Source organism: Sturnira hondurensis, unplaced genomic scaffold (genome assembly GCF_014824575.4).
Source record: "Sturnira hondurensis isolate 20B ecotype Veracruz unplaced genomic scaffold, ASM1482457v3 Scaffold0022908, whole genome shotgun sequence".
NCBI classification, from domain to species: Eukaryota; Metazoa; Chordata; class Mammalia; order Chiroptera; family Phyllostomidae; genus Sturnira; species Sturnira hondurensis.
The window spans coordinates 4,525,182-4,549,809 of NW_028095539.1; the positions used below are offsets into that span (position 1 = coordinate 4,525,182).

A 24,628-nucleotide genomic window follows, 5' to 3' on the forward strand; every position below is an offset into this window, starting at 1 on the left:
GGCTCTGGGTGATGTTGAACTGCATTTGATTTTTTTTGTGTGCTGTAATTCACATACCATAAAATTTACCTTAAAAAAAAAGAGATTTTATTCCTAGAGCAGGGAAGGAAGGGAGAGAGGGAAGGAAACATCTGTGTGTGGTTGCCTCTCGTGCCCCCAGCCCAACAGGGTCCTGGCCAGCAACCCAGGCACCTGCCCTGACCGGGAATTGAACAGACAACCCTTTGGTTCACAGGCCTGTGTTCCATCCACTGAGCTACACCGGCTGGGGCTCACCTTTCTAAAGTGTAGAAATTTGGTGGTTTTTACATGTATTCACAAAGTTGTGCTCACTTGACATTTTCATCACCCCCAACGGAAACTTAATTCTTCAGCATCCACTCTCCATTCCCCTGGCCCCAGCCCCTCAAGCAACCACTAATAAAGTCTAAATGTCTGTGATTTTGTCATTCTGGACAGTTCACATAAATGGAACCATACAATAGATAACCTTTTGCGACTGGCTTCTTTCACTTAGCATAATGTTTTCAAGGTTCATCTCCGTTGTCACACGTATTTCTACTTCGTCTTCATGACACACATAGGTATTTTATCTACCCATCAGTTCATGTACATTTGGGTTTCCACTTTTCGGCTATTCCGAGTAATGCTGCTAGGTACAGTCAGCGAGTTTTTGTGGGGACGCATATTTACTCTCTTGGGTGTCCACGAATGCCTAGGAGAATCGCTGGGTCAAATGGTAACAATTGCCTGGCTGGTGTAGCTCAGTGGATTGAGCACAGGCCTAAGAACCAGAGGATCATGGTTCAATTCCCAGTCAGGGCACATGCCTGAGTTGCAGGCCAGTTCCCTGCAGGCCAACTCCCAGCAGGGGACGCACGAAAGGCAACCATACATTGATGTTTCTCTCCCTCTCTCCTTCCCTTCCCCTCGAGAGATAAATAAATTAAATATTTTAATAAAAAAATGGTAACAATTGAACTGCCAGACTGTCGTCCACAGCAGCTGCCCCCTTTTGGAGTCCTACCAGCAGTACGGGGCTGGTGTCAATTTCTTCACATCCACATCAATGCTACATAATCCACTTCCTGCAACGAGGAGGAACCAGGTTTCAGAAGAACTCCAGGGTCTGAATGCCCCGGCCAGACCCTCGGATCCAAACGCGCTGCGCGCAGGCGCACTTTCGGCCGGCTTGGTACCGGAAGTGGGCGTGCACCGTTCTGCGGCTGCGCAAACCGGAAGCGGAAGCGAGCGATTGTTTGTGGGAGGCTGATTGGAGGACTTGTTTTTTCAGAAGCGGCATTTTCTCCGCGGAGCTGCAGCAGGAGGAATCATGCCGTCCGAGGGTCGCTGCTGGGAAACCTTGCAGGCACTGCGCAGTTCCGACAAAGGTCGCCTCTGCTACCACCGCGACTGGCTACTGCAGGGAGAGGTGAGCATTGGGTCCTTACGGCCGCCGCGCTGGGACCCCGCGAGTCTTTTCTAACTGCATTTGTTTCTTGATTCTTGTGGGTGCATCATTCATCATTCTGTCCCCGGGTTTCTGCCATCTCCAGCCTCTTCTAGCCACTGGGGAAACTCCCCTTGCTTCGGCGCTCTTCTCTCAAGGCTTCGTTTCTAGCCCCAGAGAGGCGCCTCCGCCTTGTTGCCAAAGCAGCCCAGGCCTCTCTGGGTCAGTTAGTTTACTGCGCAGGAGAATGTACTAGGATATCCAAATTTAGCAGTGAACAGTTAGTATGACCTGTTGCTGCAAGTGAAAACAACACATTTTTCGATGACATTGCTTGGACCTGTGAAGTTTGATGGGGGCATGTCACTGTATTTGCGAAGTTCTGTGCTAGGTCGCTGGGTTGGGGGGCAGGTAGAAACAGTTAAGGCATAGCTCCTGTTCCCGAGTTGCTGGTAATCTGGCCACTGCCCTGTCTCGTCAGACTTTTATGTAAAACAGTTCTAAAGTATTTCCTTGTTTTTTATATCGGACGGTTTCAAAGAATACCTACCTTACATTTCATAGGATGAGTCCCAGCGTGGGCCTGTCCGGTGTGTACTCAGGTCATGCATCCTTAACAGGAATACCGTAGAAACGATGCTGTGTTCTCAAGTAAGGGGACGCGTTATGGATGAGAAGAAATAAATTCACACTGATTCCCCAGTCCTGTGGAGCAAAAGGGAAGGCTCGGCTTCTCTCTCTAGGGGAGAGCAAGCCTCTGACTGCCTGGGGCACCCTCTCCTGAGGAGAGAGGCCAGCCCTGTTTATGCCTGGAGAGTCTTTTATTGGATTCAGTTTGCATAGGAATGCAGGGTGTGTAGTAAAGCTCATTAGTCATTATCAGGCAGTAAGGGTCAAACAATAGATACAAAGAACTTTGATGACCTATTTTGAGTCCGTAAAATTTTGGAGAACAAACTCACTTCCTGCTTGGACCCTTATTTAATTGAGAGCATTCTAAACAAAGCAGGTTTCCTGGGATGTCACATATTCTTTCTTAGGTCTGATCGCCCTAGGGAACCTGCCCTTTCCAGCACAGGGCTGCACCCACCACGGGCATTGATTCAGGCTTAAGGCAGGCAGGGGAAGTAAGGCAGCCAGGAGATTAGGAGACATCCCGCAGACAGAATGAGGACTCAGGCTATGTCAAAGCCTAGGGGCAAGGGTCCATCACCCCTTTTCTATAGCCCCCGAGTTCTTTGGGGGGGGGCATGATTGTCCCTGTCTTAGGTCCTCCCTCCCTTGAGAAATCTTACCTGTTATTGGCTAACTGATCAAGCATTGGGGGCCAGGCTGGGTGAAGTAAAAGAGGCAGAGGCGGTGCCCCTGCCTGGGAGATAAGCTTTGTCTCCTTAGTGGCTTAGAGTCCGAAGGTGACTCACTCAGCCTTAGCCTTGGGGGGTTACAAACCAGGCAGGTTGGTTCCCAGCAGTAAGGCACAGCAGGAAGCACTTGGATGCTTGAGCCCAATCCAGTACCACTGGGGATGCTAACCTTGACCCCCCCGCCCCCCCCCCCGTCCCATTGGTGGTAACCGATAAATATCTCCACTTAAAAAACTCATTTTTTTCCTTTTAACTAATTACTATTGTTTAGGGAGGTATTCCAAGATTACACCAATGGATATTCTTTTTCCTAGCAGAACTTCCCCCATAGCGTCCATTAATGATTTCTGCCTGAGTCTGTCACCTTTGTGATGGGCCAAGTGGTGTCTTCTTGGTGTCCATCATTCCTTCTACAGTTGTTAATTGGCATTCTATTGTAAGGGAGGGCTTTCTTTCCTCCCCTGGTTAATTATTTATGTCACTATAGACTCATGGGTTCTTACTGAGTTGTGATTCACCACTGAACCTTATTGTGTGTATTTTCATTTTATGAGAATTATATCTTCAGGATAAACTTCTAGAAATGAGATTGCTGGGTCAAAAAGTAAACATAGCTGTAGTTTTGTTATGCATTGCCAATTTCCCCCAAAAGTGGGTGTATCAGTTTGCCTGCCCATGAGGAGTGCATGATTGTGCCCATTTGCCCACAGGCTTGTCAACAGAATTATCATTATAGTTTCGTTTTTTACTTACTAAATACATAAGCATAAGGTCTCAATGTAATTAATTAATTTACTTATCCTCACCCTCATGAGGACATGAATACTGATTTTTAGAGAGAGGGAAAGAGGAAGAAAGGGAGGGAAACATCCATGTGAGAGAGAAAACATTGATCAGTTGCCTCTTGTATGTGCGCAGACCAGGAATGAACCTGCAACCCAGGCATGTACCCTGACCAGAAATCGAGTCCACGGCGTTTCAGTTTATGGGATGACTTTCCAACCAATTGAGCCATGCTGGCCATGGCGGTCTCAGTAGAGTGATAATGCGTTTCTCTTTTGATTCACTGAGAGTGAACATCTTTATATATATTTATTTCTGAGTTGCCTGTTTAATGTCTTTTCTCATTTTTTCTATTGAGGGTTTGTTCCCTGAAATTTTACGAGTTTTTTTATGTATTGGGGATAATGATAAGCCTTTATATGTGATATATGTGGCATGTATTTTCTAAGTTTTTTAAATTCATTTTTTAGAGAGATGGGAAGGGAGGGAGAAAGAGTGGGACAGAAACATCAATCGCCCTGCACTGAGGACGATTAGCCCCCACACTATAGCCCTTGACTGGGAATCCAAACAGTGCTACCTTTTGGTTTGCAAGCCGGCACTCAGTCCACTGAGCCACACTAGCCAGGGCTATATTTTTCTAGTTCGTCGGTTAAATTTTTTTCTCTGTTTATGGTGTTTTTGTACTTGTGGGTTTTTTATTTGTTTCATATGAAACTTTGCCCTTGGCATTTATTTTGATGTGTGAATGACTAAAAGGGTGTTGTCTCAACATTATTTTTTAAGATTTTATTTATTTATTTATAGAGAGAGGAGAAGGGAAGGAGAAAGAGAGCGAAACATCAGTGTGTGGTTGCCTGTCATGCGTCCCCCACTGAGGACCTGACCTGCAACCCAGACATGTGCCCTGACTGGGAATTAAACCAGTGATCTTTTGGTTCTGAGCCCGTGCTCAATCCACTGAGTTATACCAGCCAGGCTCAACATTATTTTTTAAAAATATATTTTGTTGATTACATTATTACAGTTCCATTTTCCCCCCTTCACTCCCCTCCACCCTGCAATCCCCTCCCACCCACATTCCCCCCTTTACTTCATGTCCATGTGTCTTTTTTTTTCCACCCCCCGATGTGTCTTAATTAAGTTCTTTAGCTTCTGCGTTTCTCACACTACTCTTGCCCTTCCCCTGTCTATTTTCTGCCTACCATTTATTCTACTTATTCTGTACCTTTTCCTTCTCTCTCCCCTCCGATTGCCCTGTTGCTGAACCTCTATGTGATCTCCATTTCTGTGCTTCTGTTCCTGTTCTAGTTGTTGTTTTTCTTTTAAGTGTGGCTGTTAATAATTGTGAGTTTGTTGTCATATTACATGTTTTTTATCTTTTTCTTAGATAAGTACCTTTTACATTTCATATAATAAGGGCTTGGTGATGATGAACTCTTTGAATTTGACCTTATCTGAGAAGCACTTTATCTGCCCTTCCATTCTAAATGAAAGCTTTGCTGGGTAGAGCAATTTTGGATGTAGGTCTTTGGATTTCATGACTTGGAATACTTCTTTCCAGCCCCTTCTTGCCTGGAAGGTCTCTTTTGAGAAATCTGCTGACAGTCTCTGATGGGCACTCCTTTGTAGGTAACAGTCTCCTTGTCTCTTGCTGCTTTTAAGATTCTCCTTATCTTTCATCTCGTCTAATGTAATTATGGTGTGCCTTGGTGTGTTCTTCCTTGGGTCCAACTTCTTTGGGTCTCTCTGACCTTCCTGGACTTCCTGGAAGTCTATTTCCTTTGCCAGACTGGGGGAGTCTCCCTTATTATTTGTTCAGATAAGTTTTCCACTTGTTGCTCTTCCTCTTCCCCTTCTGGTACCCCTATAATTCGGATGTTGGGACGTGTAAAGATGTCCTGGGAGGTTCCTAAGACTCTTGTCATTTTTTTTGAATTCTTGTTTCTTCATTTTTTTTTTCTAATTGGATGTATGTTTCTTCTTTCTGCTCTACCCCATTGATTTGAGTCCCAGTTTCCTTCCCATCACTATGGGTTCCCTGTACATTTTCCTTTATTTCCTTTAGCATAGTCTTTATTTTTTTTAATCTAATTTGTGACTAAAATCAACCAATTCTGTGAGCATCCTGATCACGAGTGCTTTGAACTGTACATCTGATAGGTTGGTTATCTCTTTGTCACTTAGTTGTATTTATTCTGGAGCGTTGATCTGTTCTTCCGTTTGGGCACCCCCCATTAATTAATTAGTTAATTAATTAATTAAGGTCTTGTTGCACCTGTTACATAGTGAGGGGCGGAGCCTGATGTATTCACCAGGGCAGGGCAACCCAGTCACTGGGTTGTGGTGCTGTACGTGGGGGTGGGGTCAGAAAGGGAGCAATGGCACTTGTTCCGCTCTGTGTTGGATTTCCTGCTTCCTACAAGCAGACTGGGCCCTTCTGGTGCTGGTTCCCAGGTGGGTGGGCTTGTGTATGTTCTAGGACCCTGTGGGTCTCTCCAACAAACTCTCCTGTGAGGCTGGGAGTCTCTCCCAGGGCCTCAATCCCCACAGGTGTTTTCAATGGGTGTTTTCAGGCTTTGTTTCCCTGAGCTGGGGCCCTGGGTTGCGGGGTCTGCCCCACTCCTCAGATTCGACTGGTTTATCTGCATGTGAATATGGCACTGCCCAGTCCGTCAGCCTCCTTGTGTGCTGCCCACCTCCACAATCTGCCACCATCCACCATCCACCATCCACTGCTTTGCCACAATCCTGGACCTCCTACCTGTCTGGATGAATGTGTCTACTTTAACTCCTTCCTTGGTTGTCGGACTTCCATACAGTTCAGTTTTCTGTCGGTACTGGTGGGGTTTTGTTTGTAAATTGTCGTTGTCCTTATTTTGGTTGTGAGAGGAGGCACAGTGTGTCTACCTACACTTCCATCTTGGCCAGAAATCCCTCAACATTATTTTTAATATGTCTTCAGAGTGAGCCTCTTTACTGTATTAGGTGTGCATACAGCATTTTGCTTCTGTGTCCAAATTGTTCTCCATAGATTGAAAACCTGTTTATTATACATGGCATGTGTACCTACAATCTAGATCAGGATTTATTATTATTATTATTATTATTATTATTAACCCTCACCCAAGTATAGTTTTAAGTATAGTTTTTTATTGCATTTTTATTGTTTATTTTTTAAATTTACTTATTTATTTTTATTTTTTTCTTTTTTTTTCCAATTTTTTTATTTAATTATTTTTCAAGTACAGTTTTCTGTCTATTACTCCCATCCCATCCCACCCCGGCTTATTTATTTTTAGAGAGAGGGGAAGGGAAGGAGAAGGAGGAAGGAAACATCAGTGTGTGGTTGCTTCTCACGTGCCCCCTGCCGGGAACTTGCATCCCCGCTGGGAACTGGCCTGCAACCCAGGTATGGGCCCTGACTGGGAATCGAACCTCTGGTTTGATCCTCTGGTTCACAGGCCTGCGTTCAATCCACCGAGCTACACCAGCCAGGGCTGTTTCAGCCATTTAGATTTCTCTTGACTGTCTTTGTGCGTGGGCCCTTTTTCTACAGTTAGGGTTATTTAGTCTGATACTCTAAAAGGATAACAGTCAGGGTCATTATCAAGAAACTACTTTTGCCCTGGGTGGTGTGACTCAGTGCATTGGAGTTCCGGCTTGCAAAGCAAGGGGTTGCTGGTTCGATTCCCAGTGAGAGCACATGCCTGGGTTGCAGGCCTGGTCCCCAGGAGGGGGAGCATGAAAGTCAATCACACGCATTGCTGTTTTCTTCTCTTTCTTCCTCCCTTCCCTTCTCTCTAAAAATAAATAAATAAAATCTTTAAAAAAAAAAAACTACTTTCTCTGCATTGCTGATTGTTTAACAGTAACTTCGGGTCTTTGGTATGTACATTACAAATATCTGTGTGTGCCTTCTTAGATTTTCAGGAAGGCGTGTGGTAGGTTACCTGATTGCTTAGATCAGTGGATGTGCAAGTTGAGTTTCACCTCTTCTTCTCTCTAGGATGTTTTAGAAGATTGTACATCTATTCCCAAGCTATCTTCTTACGCCGGATGGGTCGTAGATCATGTCTTACCCCACACACAAGAGAACCTGGCTCCCTCTGAGACTTCACCATCCCCTGCCTCCACTGTGGGCCTGGGCCAACCGTCATTTACTCCCAGATCTCCCGTCGGAAGCCCTGTCTGCTCACCAGTCTCCCCAGGAACGCCAGCAACACCAAATGGAACCAAGGTGAGGGTTTTATTTATTTATTTATTTATTTATTTATTTATATTTTCAAAGAGATTTTTGTTCATTTATTTTTAGAGAGTGGGAAAGGGAGAGAGAGAAAGAGAAACATTGATGCAGGAGAGCAATATTGATCAGTTGCCTCTTGCGTGGCACCCAACTGGGAACCTGGCCCCAAAACCCAGCTGTGTACCCTGACCGGGAATTGAACCAGTGACGTTTTGGTTTGTGGGACTAAGGCCTTGCCCACTGAGTCACACCAGTCAGGGGCCAGGGTAAGGTTTTTGATCAGCTGAGGACAAAAGATAAGGGTGGTTGCACCGTGGAATTGTGTAACGTTGTCCTATGGCAATGACCTTGCACTAGAGAAAATGGTTGCTTCTCCTGGCTGTAGCGACGGTGTTGACCAAGCGGAATTTCCCTCTCAGGTTAGCGCCAAGAGCAGTAGTTAATGTCTCGAGCAGTGGGATTATTTCTCACACGAACCTCACCCTTGTGTAACCGGTAATGTCTCCCTCTTTGTGGCAGCTATGGGAGACACAGAGTAAAATTCATCCCCGCTCTTAAAATTTACATACCTTTCCACTGGTGCTGTATGCGGTTTTATCCTGTTTTGCTGTGTTTTTCCCCCCACCTTGGTTTGTTTCTCTCACTTAAAAGCTGGGTTGTTAGGGATGGCTAGCATTTTCAGAGAAAGCCTTCCCGGAGAGCTCCACCAGAGAGATTTGAAGGTGGGCTCCAGCCTCGCCTGGCTCATGAGCCTTGTTGCTGAAGTAGCTACTGGCCACAGGAGGCTAGAGGACTGTGCGGCTGTCGCACGCTTACCCCTGAGGCCGGGAAGGTGCACGTATTGGGGGCGTGGACTGGGGCTACTCCGCGCGCGCACCCTCCTAGCCGTAATGGACACTGATCGGAGGAAAGGGGGGAAACTTGCTGGGCAGGTCAAAGCAAACAAGCAGAAAAGATTGATGTTTGCTGCACTCTGGGCATCTCTTACTCTTCAGGAGAACAATCAGAACAAGGTCGACATCGTGAAAACGCTGTAGTTCTCACCCAATTTGTTTTTTGTTGTTGATTATAAGTAGGGATGTGGTTTTTGTTTAGAAGGAATAACACCAACTATACTGTCTTAAACGTTTAATATTACCAAAAAAAGATGAAAAGCTTCATCTTTTCCCACCTCTGACTGTGTAGGGCAGAGATGAGCCCCCGCACGCGGAAGAGCCTGTGGCGCTGCCGTCCTCCAGGGGCACCCGGGTGGAAGGCTGCATCCGGATGTACGAGCTGGTGCACAGAATGAAGGGGATGGTGAGTGGCCCACGAAACAAGGCAGACCTGGCCATAGGGGCCGCATTCAGGTGTCGCTGCTTAGGTTTGTGAGTGTCCACTGCATGTCCATCATCGAGCCCAGCTTGCTGCCAGCAGCTGCTGATTGATTTGTGGGGGTAGTATAACGTATCAGTCAAGGGTGAGCACTCCGAGGTCAAATCTGGTCTGGTTTGACCTTGCCCTTCTATTTTACATGGGACTTTGGCAAACTTAATGTATGCTTTCCTGGCTTCCGTTTACGTCTCCAGAATTGGAAAATGATCTGAGATTGTCAGATAAGAGTATACCAAGAAGATGGGCCTTAACAGCCTCTTGAGAAAAGAAGAGCAGTATTTTAATTAATGTGTTTGGCTTTTAAAATTTTTTTAGGGAAACCGTGAATGATTTTGTAAAACTTTTTAAGACGTACGTGAGTTTGTAAAGTGAAAGTCTTCTGGCACCTACCCGTATTCGGTTACTCACTGAGTCAGCAAACACTTACTGAGCACTTACGTGCCAGGTGCTGTTCTGGGTGTGGACAGGCAGTGCACAGAGCAGACAGGAATCCACGTCCCCTCAGAGCCTCTGTGCGGGTGGGGAGAGGTGGAAGCAAACAAGACAGAGGAGCTAACAGTAGTTGGAAGGCGGTTATACTCTTGAGTGAGATTGCAAAGCTCAGTAGAGCGTTCACTTTGTCACTGAAAGAAAAGATGGTGGCGGGTGCTTAGCCTGGGCGGTAGCGTCGGAAGAGAGAATGAATGACAGCATCTGTGTGTCTGTCTCTCCCCAGTGTGCTCCCCAGACACCGCTCCTCCATGGACTTTCTGTCTTCCAGAAGGATGTAGAAACTTTTCCCAGCTGATCATCTCCCTCGTGAGCGAGGGAGATGAACTGTTGTTGAGTCTTTTCTTCCCCTTCCCAGCCCTTCCTTATTTATTATTTATTTATTTATGTGTTTTATTGATTATACCATTACAGTTCTATTCCCCTCTTCATTCCCCTCCACCCTGCACACCCCCTCCTCCTTCCCCCCTTTTAGTTTATGACCATGTGTCTCAAGTTCCTTAGATTCTATATTTCCCATACTATTCTTGCCCTCCCCCCGTCTATTTTCTGCCTACTGTCTATGCTACTTATTCTCTGTACCTTTTCCCCCCTTCTCCTCCTCCCACTCCCCTGTTGCTAACCCTCCATGTGTTCTTCATTTCTACGGCTCCGCTCCTGATCTAGCTGTCCTCTTGGTTTGCTTTTGTTTTAGGTGTGGTTGTTAGTAACTGTGAGTTTGCTGTCCTTTCACTGTTGATATTTTTTATCTTCTTTTTCTAAGATAAGTCCCTTTAACATTTCATATATTAAGGGCTTGGTGATGGTGAATTCCTTGAATTTGATAAAGCACTTTATCTGCCCTTCCATTCTAAATGAAAGCTTTGCTGGATAGAGCAATCTTGGCTGTAGGTCTTTGGATTTCATGACTTGGAATACTTCTTTGCAGCCCCTTCTTGCCTGTAAGGTCTCTTTTGAGTAATCCACTGACAGTCTGATGGGAACTCCTTTGTAGGTGACTGTCCCCTTATCTCTTGCTGCTTCTAGGAGTTTTCTCCTTCATTTTTGTCTTGGCTAATGTAATGATGATGTGCCTTGGTGTATTCCTTCTTGGGTCCAACTTCTTTGGCACTCTCTGAGCTTCCTGGATTTCCTGGAAGTCTATTTTCTTTGCCAGACTGGGGGAGTTCTCCTTTATTATTTGTTCAAATAAGTTTTCCACTCGTGGCTGTTTCTTTTCCCCTTCTGGTACCCCTATAATTCGGATGTTGGAATGTTTAAAGATGTCCTGGAGGTTCCTAATCCTCTCCTCATTTTTTTTAAATTCTTGTAACTTCACTTTTTCCTATTTGCTCATTTCTTTCTTCCTTCCTTCTGGTGAGTCCCAGTTTCCTTTCCATCGCTATTGGTTTCCTGTGCATTTCCCTTCATTTCAATTAGTTTAGCCTTCATATGTTCCTCTAATTTGTGGCTAAAATCAACCAGTTCTGTGAGCATTCTGATCACCAGTGTCTTAAATTGTGCATCTGAAAGGTTCACTATTTCCCGGTCGCTTAGAGTTATCAGCTCTGGGGCTTTGAGTTCTTCCTGAGCCATATTTTGGACTGTTCATGCTTGTTACATGTGAGGAGCAGAGCCCTAGGTGTTCACCAGGGCCGGGCCACTCAGTCGCTGCCAACCCTTATTTAAACAGTCGCAGAGGAGAGGGTGTGTGTGCTTGCATTGAGTTTGTTTTCTTGCACTGGAAGCTTTAAAGGAACTTTTAAAATAGAATAAAATAATGTCTTAACAATGTATTTTGACACATTTCCATGCCAATAAATGTAACATCTCATCTTCTGTAAATGTTGCAGAGTGTTCTCCGGGGTGTTGTACTAGAGACAGAGTAGGTAATGTAGTTACAGATAATAAATAGTCTAACTGTGTAGATAATACAGTTCATCTTTCCCCCGTTAATTTGAACTGTTTTAGATTTATTGCCATAGTCCGCAGGGCTGTAGTGAGCATCCTTGTGCGGACATCTTTGCACACATTTGCAAGTATTTCTTCAGGACAAATTCCTAAAATGGAAGTAGTGTCCAAAGATATTATACATGTATGTTTTGTTACATTACTTATATATAGTAAATTATATAAATTATTTAACTGCAAATTATAATGGTTAAAATGTCAAATTTACCTTAAAAATCACATGAGCATACCCTCAAGAATAAAAAATGAAATACCTGATCCCCTTGGGCACAGAGGACAGAGCTCCTGAGTGGAGCTGGGGGAAGTGTAGGCAGAGATGATGACATGAGGGGAGGAGTGAGGTGGACATGCACCCGGCAGGGTCATGGGCCTTCGGTGAGGGTTTTGGAAGGTAACCTGAAATCCTCAGAACCGTGACACAGGATGGAGCGTGGAAGCGCAGGGCTGTTTGGTGCTCTTTGGGCAGACACTGGTCCCGTCCCAGGTTACACTGCAGTGACATAGACCACTCAGGGCACATTGGAGGAGCTTTCCAAAACCGCTGAGTTTAAAGATCACCCCAGAGGAGGCCCTGGCGGGGTAGCTCAGCTGATGAGAGCATCGTCCCGCTGCAGCAAGGTCATGGGTTCAGTCCCTAGTTGAGGTACATCTGAGCAGTGCAGGGGTGTCCCTAGGCCCCTGTGTGTCTGGTGGAGTTAAAGCCTGGCAGGAGGCAAACCCCGCAGTGTCAGGGAGCGGGGGGTGTGGAGGTCCAGACGGCCGTGTTGATTTTTTTCAGGAGGGCCTGAGGCAGTGGCAGGAGGCGCAGGAGAGGAGGGTGCGCGTGCTCTCTGAGATGGCGTCTGAGCAACTGAAGCGCTTTGATGAACGGAAGGAGCTGAAGCATCATAAGGAATTCCAGGACTTGCGGGAGATGATGGAGAAGAGGTGAGCCCCCTGGAATTGTGACTGGAGGTGTCGGGTTGGTCGGCTGCCGCTCTTTCCCATCAGGAAACCCAAAGGGAAAGAGTTGAACAACTGCCGAGTCCTTAAGTGTCAGAATAAGGTAGAGAAGCTCATGACCCAGAAAAGCGACCAACCTTGGGAAGACAGGCAGTATCTCCCAAAGAGAGGGAGGGAGGCTTCTAGGGGGGAGAAAACCATTTCAGCTGACATCCCTGACCGACTCTCCCTGCTGTTTCTCGTTTAGCTCCAGAGAGGCCCTGGGCCAGCAAGAGAAGCTGAAAGCCGAGCATCGTCACCGAGCAAAGGTCAGAGCCTGGGGAGGACCCGTGTGAGTGTGACCTGTGTGAGTGTGCCCCGTGACTGGCAGTGACCCACCCCAAGAGTCAGGCTCTGGTAGACGGTCACGAGGACCCTGCCCTTTTGTGCCTCTGTGCGACTGACCCTGGGCAGTCCTTTTCCTGGCCCATGTGGGAACGTATGTAGCCCACGCGGGACTCGAGGACGTAGAAAGAGAAAGCCCGGGAGCCCCTCAGAGAGAGGTGACCTGGCAGTCTTCTCTGTAGATTCTCAACCTGAAGTTGCGGGAGGCGGAGCAGCAGCGCCAGAAGCAGGTGGAGCAGGAGCGGCTCCGCAGGGAGGAAGGCCAGGGCCGCCTGCGGGGCCTGTACGCCCTGCAGGAGGAGCTGCTGCACCTCAACCAGCAGCTGGACTCCGGGGACCAGCGCCCGGACCCGCCGACGGTGGACCTGTCGGCCTTCCGGACGCGAGGCAACCAGCTATGTGGCCTCATCTCCGGTCTCATTCGGGCCACTTCTGAGGTGAGGGGGCGGCAGGGGGGCTCTGTCTTCTGGCTTCAGGTGCACGTGTGTGGGTCTGCTCCTCACCCCAAATTGGACTCTGGAGATGCAGAGCATCTCATCTTAGGTTAAAAAAATGTGCGTGTCTTCTGATTGCAAAATACTTCATTGGGTGATGTATACTGAACGCCTGCGTTACTCACAGTAAAGATTAAAGCCTCACAGAGGTGTCAGTGAGTGGACGGTGATGGGAATGCTGTTAGCTTTACGAGAACAGGAAAGCCGTGGGCATCACATGTTGACGATTGGTACGATGTTAACGCAGCAGTTCCGATTCTAGAAATGTTCTGATGTGTAAGGTGTGACTTAGCCCCACAGGCTGCCCAGGGCGTCACCCCAAAGCTCTGCCCCTGTCACCCCCCAGGACGGCTTTCCCACGGCGGAGGACCAAGCGGTGGCCGAGAGAGCGCTGCGGGAGATGCGGGAGCTCTGCGCGAGCGCCAGGGCCCATGAGGACCAGAGGAGGCAGGCGGAGAAGGAGGCCCAGCTGAAGCAGCAAGCGTCACAGATGCAGCAGGGGCCGGAGGTCCACAGGGAGCCCCCCGCGCCCAGCCAGGGCCCAGGGGGGAAGCAGGGTGAAGGTGAGTTTGGGTGTGGGTAGGATCCTGTAACTCGCAAGTTTCAGAATGCGGGAAGGAGCAAGAATGTGCTTTGAACATTAAGCTACAGGAAAGGTTGCCAGAACGTTTACATAAAATGTAGACTTCAGTACTTTCCTGAATTACATTTAGTGTCGGTTCACGTGGAGCTGCCTTCACATTCCAACACCTTCCGCTGAAGACTCGAAATTCCATATAATTTAGTAGATGTGTTACTGCTGCTACTGCGTATTTTAAGTAAACACGTACAAAATACACGTTTGTTAGAACACAAGAGAGTCAGTGTAAGAGTAATGGTTGAGAAGGCCGGCGTTGGAGCCGGATCCGCGTCAGTCTAGCTTGTCTGTTTCTCCGTCTCTACACCGAAGGTAACAGTAGTACCGACCCCGTGGGGCTACTGTGACGGTGAAAGCAGTTACCTGTGCATAGGGTGATGGGGACAGCGCCGGGTTCACCTGAGGCGCTCAGTGACTCCTGGCGGTGCTGAGAGCCTCTCTCGCTCAGACCTCCAGGTGAAGGTCCAGGACAGCACGATGCAGTGGTACCAGCAGCTGCAGGAGGCCTCCAGTCAGTGTGTGCGGGCCTTCGAGGGACTGGCCAGCAGCAAAGACAGCCAGGTAGGAAGGGGCGCAAGCCGGGAATTCTCGGGGCATCAGAGTGTAGTGAACAGCCCCGTGTCCCAAAGGTGGGTAGCCAGGGTGTCCCTTTCCCTAATCCCAGTGGTATCTACTCAGCACTTCTGAAAGCTCCCCGCCTTCTCACTGTTCTCCGTAGGTCAAAAAGATCAAGATGGACCTCCAGAAGGCGGCCACCATCCCAGTGAGCCAGATCTCCACCCTTGCAGGTGGGTCAGGGGGTAGTGAGCCTGCACAGCTCCTTACCTGTAAGGTTCCTAGAAACAGTGCGCTGACCAAAGGCGGACAGTTGGGTCAGCTGTGTGTGTTACATGCCTCAGTTACATGTGAGTTACATGTTTACTCGCCTTTGCTTCCTCTTCAGCACATGAAAGGTAATCATTATGTATTTGTTGACTCATTTTTTAAAAATGAGTTGTTTTTTAACAGTAACGTGTTCAGCGCGGCTGCTCCCTAAAATTGGAAGCGACTGGAAGACGTCCCGAAGGGAACCTAGGGCATGCCTTGTCGTCTTTGCTTTTGTCCTACATTAGCTTTTCCACACTCTGAGCCTGCCCTGTCCATGCTTTGCAACACCTTCTTTTTCTCTCCAGGGACTAACATTTAGAGGGCAGGAACCGGACAGGGGCAAGGCCCTTCTTCCTTGTTCTCCTTAGAAACAGGTTCGTTTTTTACAGAGCTCTGGGTGAGGGAACCTCCACACGACAGATTGCAGCCGAGCAGCTGGGGAGTGTGCACCACTGGGGCTCCCAGTCCCCCGATCTGTAGGCTGCCTCCAGAGCACAGGGGAGTTGCCCTTTCTGCCCCTGCCCAGCTATATGGCAGAACTCACATACCACTTGGCTGCCTGAAATTCTTTCTGGAGCAGGGCGAGGCATAAATAAATAAACACGTATCACTTTCTGGAATTTAAAGTGCCTTGCCTTTGATAGCTGCGGCATCAAAGGGGCAGAGGGGACCAGACAGCCATCCCACACCTTCACGCTCCCCTCAAGCTTCTCCTCAGTCTTTTCCCATAAGTCGACCGCAGACCGCGGTGCTGGCTCCTTCACCAGGAGATGGAGATGTCAGGCCTGGGAGCCCGCAGTGCGCGCTCCCGGCTGTGCACAGCTGCATCTACCTCGGTGTCCTGCGTCGACGGGTGAGGTGTCCTCCCCTCCCGTGCTTTCCCTCCTGCCTCCACCTTTATTCCCATCCCCTCCCGTCTCCTTCAAGATCTGGCCTCCTTGTTTATGGCCTTTCTCCTCTGTTTTCTGCAAAATTAGTCCCTTGCACAGGATCCTTTCCCTTCAAACACGCATGAGTCTCATCCTAAAATACATTTCTTTTGAGTGTACGCCTTCTGAAGATTTTCTGGTTTTCTCTCGCTTCCATTTGGTGTCGATGATTTAGCCTTCTTTTCTTTTTTAAAAATAGATTTTATTTATTTATCTGTAGAGGGGAAGGAAAGGAGAGAGGGAGAGAAACATCAATGTATGGTTGCCTGTCATGTGCCCCGTAATGGGAACTCACCTGCAACCCAGGCATGTGCCCTGACTGGGAATCAAACCAGTGACTCTTTGGTTTCACAGGCCCACACTCAATCCACTGAGCTACACCAGCCAGGGCTGATTTTGCCTTCTTTGTGAACTCCACTCTTTCAGCTTCTGTGGATCGTTCACTTTCTTCTTTGGGGATTCCTTGGTCTGCTCCCCAGCTGTAGTTGTATCCCAGGGATTCACTCCCACCCGGAAGTTCTCAATCTCTTCACCCCTGTGGCTTCCAACATTCCCCGTATGCGGGTGGCTGACTCACAGATCTCCCTCTGATTTGTCCAGTTCCTCTGAGCTTCACGGTCTCTAGGACCAGCTCCCCGAGGATGTCTTTGCCAGGATGTCCCCAGACACCCCAGGTGTGGTGTGTTCCGGTCTGAACTCGTCACCTCCCCATGCCTGCTCTGTCTCATTTGCACTCAGTAATCAGTAGCGGCCTTATCTGCTCATTGCCTTAATTGGAAACCCAGGAGTCATTCCCCTGACCGCCTCCAGCATTTCATTCTCCACATCCTATTAGGGTAACATTACTTACGGTAACCAGGAGCTAGGCAGGGCATTTCTAAGCTGGAGGTGCTGCGCTCATTTAAAATTTGATTGCAAGTCATAGACACTAATTCAGATCTGCTTATGCAAATAAATAAATAATAAAGGCATCTGCCCCACAGACAAAGAGGTATTTTCACAGAACCTAAGGGCAGGAATGGAGCAAGATTTCAGGAGGGAGAGACTTTGGGACCGTCCCTGTCTCACCTCATCTTCCTCTGTGCACCTCCACTCTGAGTTTACAGGCTGCTTGCTTTGGTCCACGGGACAGGTGCAGGGCCCCACTGCTCATGAGTGCGCGTGTTGCAGGGCCAGCCGCTCCCCGGACCGCACTCTGTCAGTTGGCTGATTGGCTCAACTCGACTACTCTCACTGTAGCCGGTGCGGGGGCTGGCACGCACAGGATCTTTCCTATAAACACAGCCACTAGGGGCCCCCTTCTGTGTGTCTGAGGGCAGAAGAAGGCAGGTCTCAGAAAGGGGAGAGTCACTGTGGCCAGGGAGAGCCTCTGGAGGACACAGGTGACTCCTCTAGGCACATCAGCAGCCGTGACATCCGTGACAAGTCAGCACTCGTGTCCACTCTTCTTCCCTGTTTGGCGTGTGTTTCTAGAATTGGCTCCTTCCCAAATAAGGAGTTCCTTGGCAGTAGTCCGTGATGTGTTCTGTGTGCTTGCCACGGTCTCCACAGTGCGTATTTGGTCGTCATGCATCTTTCTGCGTCGGTGTTTCGTCCTTAGGCTCTGCACCGTGCAGGGCCGCCACGCCGCCGCTGCGTACGGTGTTTTTGCAGTGGTGAGAAACAGGTTGGTCCGCAGTTGTGTCTGGTAACTCGCTCTAACTCTCCCGCACCCAGGCTCAAAGCTGAAGGAGATCTTCGACAAGATCCACAGCCTGCTGTCCGGAAAACCTGTCCAATGCGCCGGGCGCCCCGTGTCGGTCGCCATGGACCCTCAGGGCCTGGACTTTGTCCAGTACAAACTGGCAGAGAAGTTTGTGGTGAGCAGCCTCGTTGCCGGAGGGACGGGCGGGAGCGGTGGGTGCGCGGTACTTAAACCTTTCTCCGGGTTGACACCGTCCCCATCTCCGTGTCCGCAGAAACAAGGGGAGGAGGAAGTGGCCTCCCACCATGAAGCAGCGTTCCCCATCGCAGTTGTGGCGTCTGGCATCTGGGAGCTCCACCCGAGAGTGGGGGACCTCATTCTTGCTCACCTGCACAAGAATTGCCCGTATTCTGTTCCTTTCTACCCCGCTTTCAAGGAGGGAATGGCCTTGGAAGACTATCAGAGGTGAGGCAGTGGTTCATTTCGCTAGCCCTCGGGTGAATCGTGGGGTAGAAATAGAACTTACATACGCAGTTTCCGTGGACCTTGAATGTTTTATCAGAAAATACAACACCTTTCATGCAAACTGGACAGCTTTTGGAAGTTGGAGGTTTAGGTGCCAATAATCAACGTAGCTTTTAGTGGAAAGAGTAGTGGGTCTGGGATCCAGGAGTCTTGTCTTTTTTTTTTTTTTTTTAAGATTTCATTTTATTTATTTTTAGACAGAGGGGAAGGGAGGGAAAAAGAGAGGAGGGAGAGAAACACTGATGGGCAAGAAAAACTCAGTTGCCTCCAACCAGGAAGCCTGCCCACAACCCAGGCCTGTGCCCCAAATGGGAATCGACCTTTTGCCTCGTAGAAAGACTGAGCCACACCCGTCAGGGCTGCTTTGTCACTGAGTCACTTTGCAAATGGGTAAATCGTTGTACCTCTGTGAGCTTCGTTTTCCTTGTTTGTAAATGATGTGTGTGGCTTGTAAGTTCACCTCTCGGGGCCGTTTGATGCTCACATCTGACAACAGATGTGAGCGCCTCGGAACAAAGTGTTCTACAGACGTAATAATGTGTAGTAACGTACTAAAAATAACATACTGTTCAGCCATCAGAACTAATCTCTTCTTTGTCACCCTCATTTGGGCCTTGTCACACTTGATTTTTTCGTCCCACATAGGATGCTCGGCTACCAAGTGAAGGGTTCCAACGTGGAGCAGCAGGACAACTTCCTAAAGCGCATGTCCGGGATGATCCGTTTCTACGCCGCCCTCATCCAGCTCCAGTGGCCATACAGGGCCCGACAGCAGGTAATGGGAAAGGCTTACTGCCCGTACTGAGAGGGTGGCCCTCAGTCGGGGTTCTGCCTGAGGACACACCGGCCTCCTTTCAGAGGGGCCTCCGGTCTCACACTGCTCCATGGGGGTCCTTTAGAGAAGCTGATGCTGGTCACCAGGGAGCTTTAGGATCATCAGAGCCATTTGTTCAGTAAGTGACTCTGGAGGCGTTAGTTCAGTTTGTAGAGGAGTCTTCCAGACGGGAGTCTGTGCTAAGTCAGTTGTTAGGGTTCAAAGATTTTATTAGCAGAGGAGTGAGCAAGAAAATGTCATATGAGACATGTGGTGCCTTTGGAGCTGTCTAGGTCGCATACGTCACCCACAAGTGGGCACGTGGCGGCTCAGCAAGCTGAGCTGATGCGCATCGATGAGGACAGAGCCACAGCTGGGTTCCAGGGTTTCAGCTGCCAGCCCAGCTCTTTTCTCCAGAGTTACAGATTAGCGAGGTGGAGAAGTTAACAGACTTGGAGACCTAAAGAGAAAGGAGTCTAGGTTGATTGAATCCAAGAAGTTTTTATTGTGCACCTGCTATGTCCCAGGTTCTGTGCTGAGATTCATTCCAAGATGATAAATGTCTGTTAGGGTAACTTGGCCTATGGAATCCCTGAAACTGAAGCTGACAGATGTGTATTGAAGGCATCCAGTAAGGAATGTGTGGGTTCCAGGGTCTTAGAACATTCGAAACAGGATTTACTGGGCGTGTGTTGTTTCTGCCCTGCAGCACAGGCTTGGGTTGGGTGACGGGGGTTGGCGTCCACCTGGTGACGGCTGGGTGCTCACCCTGGGAGTGCGGGTTAGCACTGCGCTCAGCCCTGGATGAGATGAGCTCAGATCATGACCAGGCTTCTCTCCTCCCAGGTTCACCCTCACGGCCTAAACCACGGCTGGCGCTGGTTGGCACAGATATTGAACATGGAGCCCCTGGCAGACGTGACAGCCACCCTCCTCTTCGACTTCTTGGAGGTATGTGGCACAGTGACTGCATGAGAAAGAGCCAGCGGCGGAAACGCCTTGGTCGCCATGCGACTGCTCCATGGTCACACGAGTGAGGGAGCAGCGTGGGGACAGGGGGTGATGCAGCAGATGGACGTTGCTCGCTCTTTCCAAAATAATTTAGAAGCAGAAAAGAAGAAGGAGAGAGAGTGGTGGGGATTAGCAAGCGTTAGGGTCCAGCGTCAGATCTTTTTCCTGAGCCCTAAGACAAACTTGGCTTTTGATTTTTTCTTCCACTGTATTCTCCTCTGTGTGGGTGTCTTCACTGTAAAGAACAGAAAGCCGTACGCCCTAGCACAAGTGAGAAGGGGCGCTGCTTCAGGGGTGGACAGGTGACTCCTAGGGCCAAGGGTAGGGCGGACGGTTGAACCTCATGAGGGCCTAGAACCAGGAACTGGGGTGTCACCAAGTACCATGAGTCTCTCCCTGGGCCTTTCATATTCCTGCCAGTGGCCTCATTCTTGTGCCACAGGCCAGCTGTGTCTAGTCCTCTGTGCACAGTGGAGGAGATGTCCATCTGGCTACATCCCTCCGTCTTGGTGTGGTCACCCGGCTGTTGGGACTGGTGTCTCACCATGTGATTCCTAATTCCCAGAGCAGAAAAATCTGATGAATTGGCTTGAGTCAGGTGTCTCCCTCATCCAGAAGTCTTGGTACAGTCCCATCTGCCTGTTTAAGGGGCCAGAACTCTAGTTAGAGTGAGGGTTCCTGTGGGAAGGAGACACTTCTTAAAGAAAGAAGGCATGTGTCATGAATCAGGTTCCAGTTGTCCTATGATGCCGATAGTGTCTAGTCACCTTAAAGCTTCTGAAGTCACAGTACACGAGCAGCGATCCTGAATCATCGAGAACGAAGCAGGATTCTGTGTTCTCTGCTTACGAAGGTTCGGGGGCGCCCAGAGCTTTGGGAAGGCTCGCTTTCAGTGGAGTCTTCGAAAAACAGTTAATTGAGTCTGGTTCATGAGCTGGCAGGCTGGTTTAATGGAGGTATTGCCGTATGCAGTTAAATGCTTTCAAGGAAAGCTGGAGTTTTCCATTTATTTTTTCAGTAGATGCTTGCCAAGTGGCATTTTGTGGCTGAATTTTTTTCTTTTTTTTATTTACTTATTTATCTTTAGAGGGGAAGGGAAGGAGAGAAGGGGAGAAATATCAATGTATGGTTGCCTCTTATGTGTCCCCTGCTGGGAACTGGCCCGAAACCCAGGCATGTGCCCTGACTGGGAATCGAACCGCAATCGTGTTGTTCGCAGGCCCTCACTCAATCCACTGAGCTACGCCAGCCAGGGCTCGTGGCTGAATTTCTTGATAGGAGTGAAAGGCAGGGGGCTGATGGTGGTTTCTGGATCTCGTACGCATGTGCGTTTTCATCTTCGGCTCTGATGGTGCCTGTCCCTCCCTCCAGGTCTGCGGGAATGCCCTCATGAAGCAGTACCAGGCCCAGTTCTGGAAGGTGATGCTTCTCATCAAAGAGGACTACTTCCCCAGGTATGAGGCTTGCCAGGCAGACGGCAAGGGTTTGGCAGGTAAAACCCATGTGATCGGATCCCCTCCGGTGCTGTTCAAACCACCGGCCTTAAGCGTGACCCCTTATATGTACGTCTTGTGTCCTTCTCTGACTTCTGAGTAAACATTTTTTTAAAGATGTTATTTATTTTTAGAGATGGGGAAGGTGGGGAGAAAGAGAGGGAGTGAAACATCAATGTGTGGTTGCCTCTAGCACACCCCATACTGGGAATATGGCCTGCAACTCAGCCATGTGCCCTGACTGGGAATCAAACCAGCAATGCTTTGGTTCGCAGGCCAGCGCTCAATCCACTGAGCTATACCAGCCAAGTCTGAATAAACATTTTTAAACTCCAGTAAAGAGTCTCTCTTAAATACTATTGGCTAAATGGAAAAGAAAAAAAAAAGAATTAGAAAGATCTCAGATTCCAGTACCTGACATTTTTTAAAACTCTTTTTCCAAACACCCCCAGATAACCTGGGATGCTGATTATATGCAGTTTTGAATTAAACCAAGGAGTCAAACCCTCTCAGTAAGTCAGTTGAAGAAACGGACTTATCATTCGGTTGGCTCGAATCCTGTGTGGCATTCACCTTGACCCCCATGTGGCATTCACCTTTAAGCACCCTTCTCACCTCTCTCCACTTAATGGCATTTCTCATGGGGGATAGACCGAGACACCCAATCACAAAGACCTGGGAGACGGAGAGCACCCTCTACCCTGCACCCCTTTTGGGAAAGGAGGGTTGGGACTGTTTTGGAAGAGCAACAGCACCCTTAGTCAGTCCAGAAGGTGTCTCTGTGGGTCATCTGATCTCCTTCCCCTAATTTCTCTCCAAAAGATAGGTGTCCTCACCACCTGTCTTCTCCCTGTCCCCACAGGATTGAAGCCATCACAAGCTCGGGACAGATGGGTTCCTTCATACGCCTCAAGCAGTTCTTAGAGGTAAGAGACCCTGAGACCAACACCTCCCACATTGCTCTTGGCCTCAAACGTGCTTCTGCCTGACCAGCCTGGGACGTCCGGGCTCTCTGATCACAGTCTCTTCCTCTCGGTTTTCCTGACCCCTGCTTTTTGCCCACCATTTCCCCCTCTCACATGTCACTGTCCAAACTGCCCATGAGGAAGCTCCCCAAGAGATGACTGAGCCCTGCCCAGTGAGTCTGGTCTCACCCATACGTTTTTGGTGTGTAGGCCAGGGTTTGTTCCCAGCCTCAGGCCTGGAGAGCTGGTGCGTGTGTTCGCTTTCCTCTAGGACAGCGGGCTGCGCTCTCATCCCGGCTCCTGGTGTTTCCAAGTGCCAACAGCTTTTTGTTTTTAATCCTCACCTGAGGACATATTTTTCATTTCTCTTTTTTAAAAAGATTTTTAAAATTTATTTTTAGAGAGAGGGGAAGGGAAAGAGAAAGAGGGAGAGAGACATCAATGCAAGAGAGAATCCTCAGTCGGCTGCCTGTAGCACGCACCCTGACTGGCGACCAAACCAGCAACTCAGGCGTGTTCCCCAGCCGAGAATCAAACCCGCAACCCTTTGCCTTATGGGATGACACCCAGCCAGCTGAGCTCACCAGGCAGGGCTTTTCTTTTTGTTTTTTGTAAGAGCGAGTAAGGAAGGGAAACAGATAGAAACGTTGGTTGGTTGCCCTCCTGTGGCCACGCCATCCAGGGACTTAAGCTGCAACCTGGGTTCGTGTCCTGACCGGGAATCGAATCCATGACCTTTTGGTCTATGGGGTGACGCTCCAACCAACCGAGCCACACCATTCAGGACCTAGAGCCAACATTTTTAAGCAGTTAAGTTTGACAAACAACTTGGAACTCCGTGGTAGGTCCGTCAGCACAGCCCACTGACTTCCAGTCTCCAGTAGCCCAGTCGGGAAACCAGCAGTATTTAGAGATGAGGCCGGGCTGTGGCAGACGAGAGAGGACAGGCACAGTGATAGCGTGGCGCTTGTCGCCCGTCGCAGTTCACGCGGAGGCAGAAGGCTCACACACGCCCGTTAGTCCTCTGCCTTTGTCCTTTTCCCACCGCCGTTCGAGGGACTTAGCTTGCCGTCCCTTAAAGTTTCTTTGAATTGTCTAGTGTTGGAAGCAGAGTTATCAGACACTCATTCTGTTTTCTTCTTCTTTCCCAGAAATGTTTGCAGCACAAGGAGATTCCTGTCCCCAAAGGCTTTCTGACTGCCTCCTTCTGGCGTACCTGATGTCACTCCGTCACCCACTGTCACCATTTTGTTGCAGAGGGGAAATAATAAAGCAACCGAACATATTTGTATTTGGGAGAGTCGTGTCAGACTTGAAATTTGCCAGTATGTGTTGTTACATATCCCTACCTTGTGTCTGTGAAGGAGGTTTTCATGGCTCACAAAGTCAGGGGCGTCTGATGGCCCCTTAAGGGACCCACAGGGCAGAATACCTGGATTTGGCCTGTCTCTTTTTTTTTTTTTTTAAAGATTTTGTAAGGATTTTATTTATTTATTTATTTTTAGGGAGGGGAGAAGAGAGGGAGAGAAAGATCAGCGCATGGTTGCCTCTCGTGTGCCCTTCATTGGGACCTGGCCTGCAACCCAGGCATGTGCCCTTACTGGGAATTGAACTGGTGACCCTCTGGTTTGCAGGCCGGCACTCAAATCCATTGAGCCATGCCAGCTGGGCCAAGGCCTGTCTCTCAGTTTTGGCAAAAATTACGAGAAGAGGTGTTTAGCCTTTTATCCCATTTTTTCCCTTTGTCTCCAGTGTCTTTCAGAAATAAGGCAATACTTTAAGTATATCATTGTGAGCTGAAGTGAGCCCACCCTTTAAAGGGTCACTAGGTGGTTGCCTGAATCCTTACATGCAAGTCTGGGTTATGGTTGCTCTGCCTTCTCAGCTTGTGAAGTAACTAGAAATTCAGAGGAAATGCCTGGTGTAGACATGCACTTAGCCTTAAATGGCACCAGGGATAGCTTAGTGTCGGGGTTAGGACTTAGCACGCGTTACATCGAACCGAGAAGCACTGTGTGCCCACTTAACTGGAACTCAGTGCCCAGACAACTAAGGACACATGGGCGGGGGCAGATGCCCTTTTTGGTTTGTTTTTTGGTTTGAATTAAGATGGGCAGAGATGGGGCTGGCCACAATATATGTGAACTGAGCACCCATAACCAATGAGTTAGGAATAAAGATGCTTGGGAGGAGTTGAGAGCTGATTTTTATATATATGAATATATAA

At 48.7% G+C, this 24,628-nt stretch overlaps 1 protein-coding gene across 1 annotated transcript; it reads left to right on the forward strand.

Annotated features, from left to right (window-relative positions):
• Positions 1-1,245: 1,245 nt before the first annotated feature.
• On the forward strand, positions 1,246-23,686 carry GLE1 (GLE1 RNA export mediator). Its single transcript, XM_037036681.1, has 16 exons — positions 1,246-1,432; positions 7,607-7,837; positions 9,029-9,142; positions 12,435-12,583; positions 12,846-12,906; positions 13,165-13,419; positions 13,823-14,039; positions 14,562-14,674; positions 14,832-14,901; positions 17,626-17,768; positions 17,868-18,058; positions 18,764-18,893; positions 19,779-19,883; positions 21,315-21,397; positions 22,299-22,362; positions 23,553-23,686. The coding sequence occupies exons 1-16, from the start codon at positions 1,334-1,336 to the stop codon at positions 23,619-23,621; spliced, it is 2,094 nt and encodes a 697-aa protein (XP_036892576.1). The 5' UTR covers positions 1,246-1,333; the 3' UTR covers positions 23,622-23,686.
• The last annotated feature ends 942 nt before the right edge of the window (positions 23,687-24,628 follow it).

Excerpts from the sequence above, each read along its gene's own strand:
- GLE1 (XM_037036681.1), top strand. The coding sequence starts at position 1,334 with ATGCCGTCCGAGGGTCGCTGCTGGGAAACCTTGCAGGCACTGCGCAGT. Across the intron at positions 1,433-7,606 it reads ACTGGCTACTGCAGGGAGAG|GATGTTTTAGAAGATTGTAC; the intron begins GTGAGCATTGGG and ends TCTTCTCTCTAG. Across the intron at positions 9,143-12,434 it reads TGCACAGAATGAAGGGGATG|GAGGGCCTGAGGCAGTGGCA; the intron begins GTGAGTGGCCCA and ends GATTTTTTTCAG.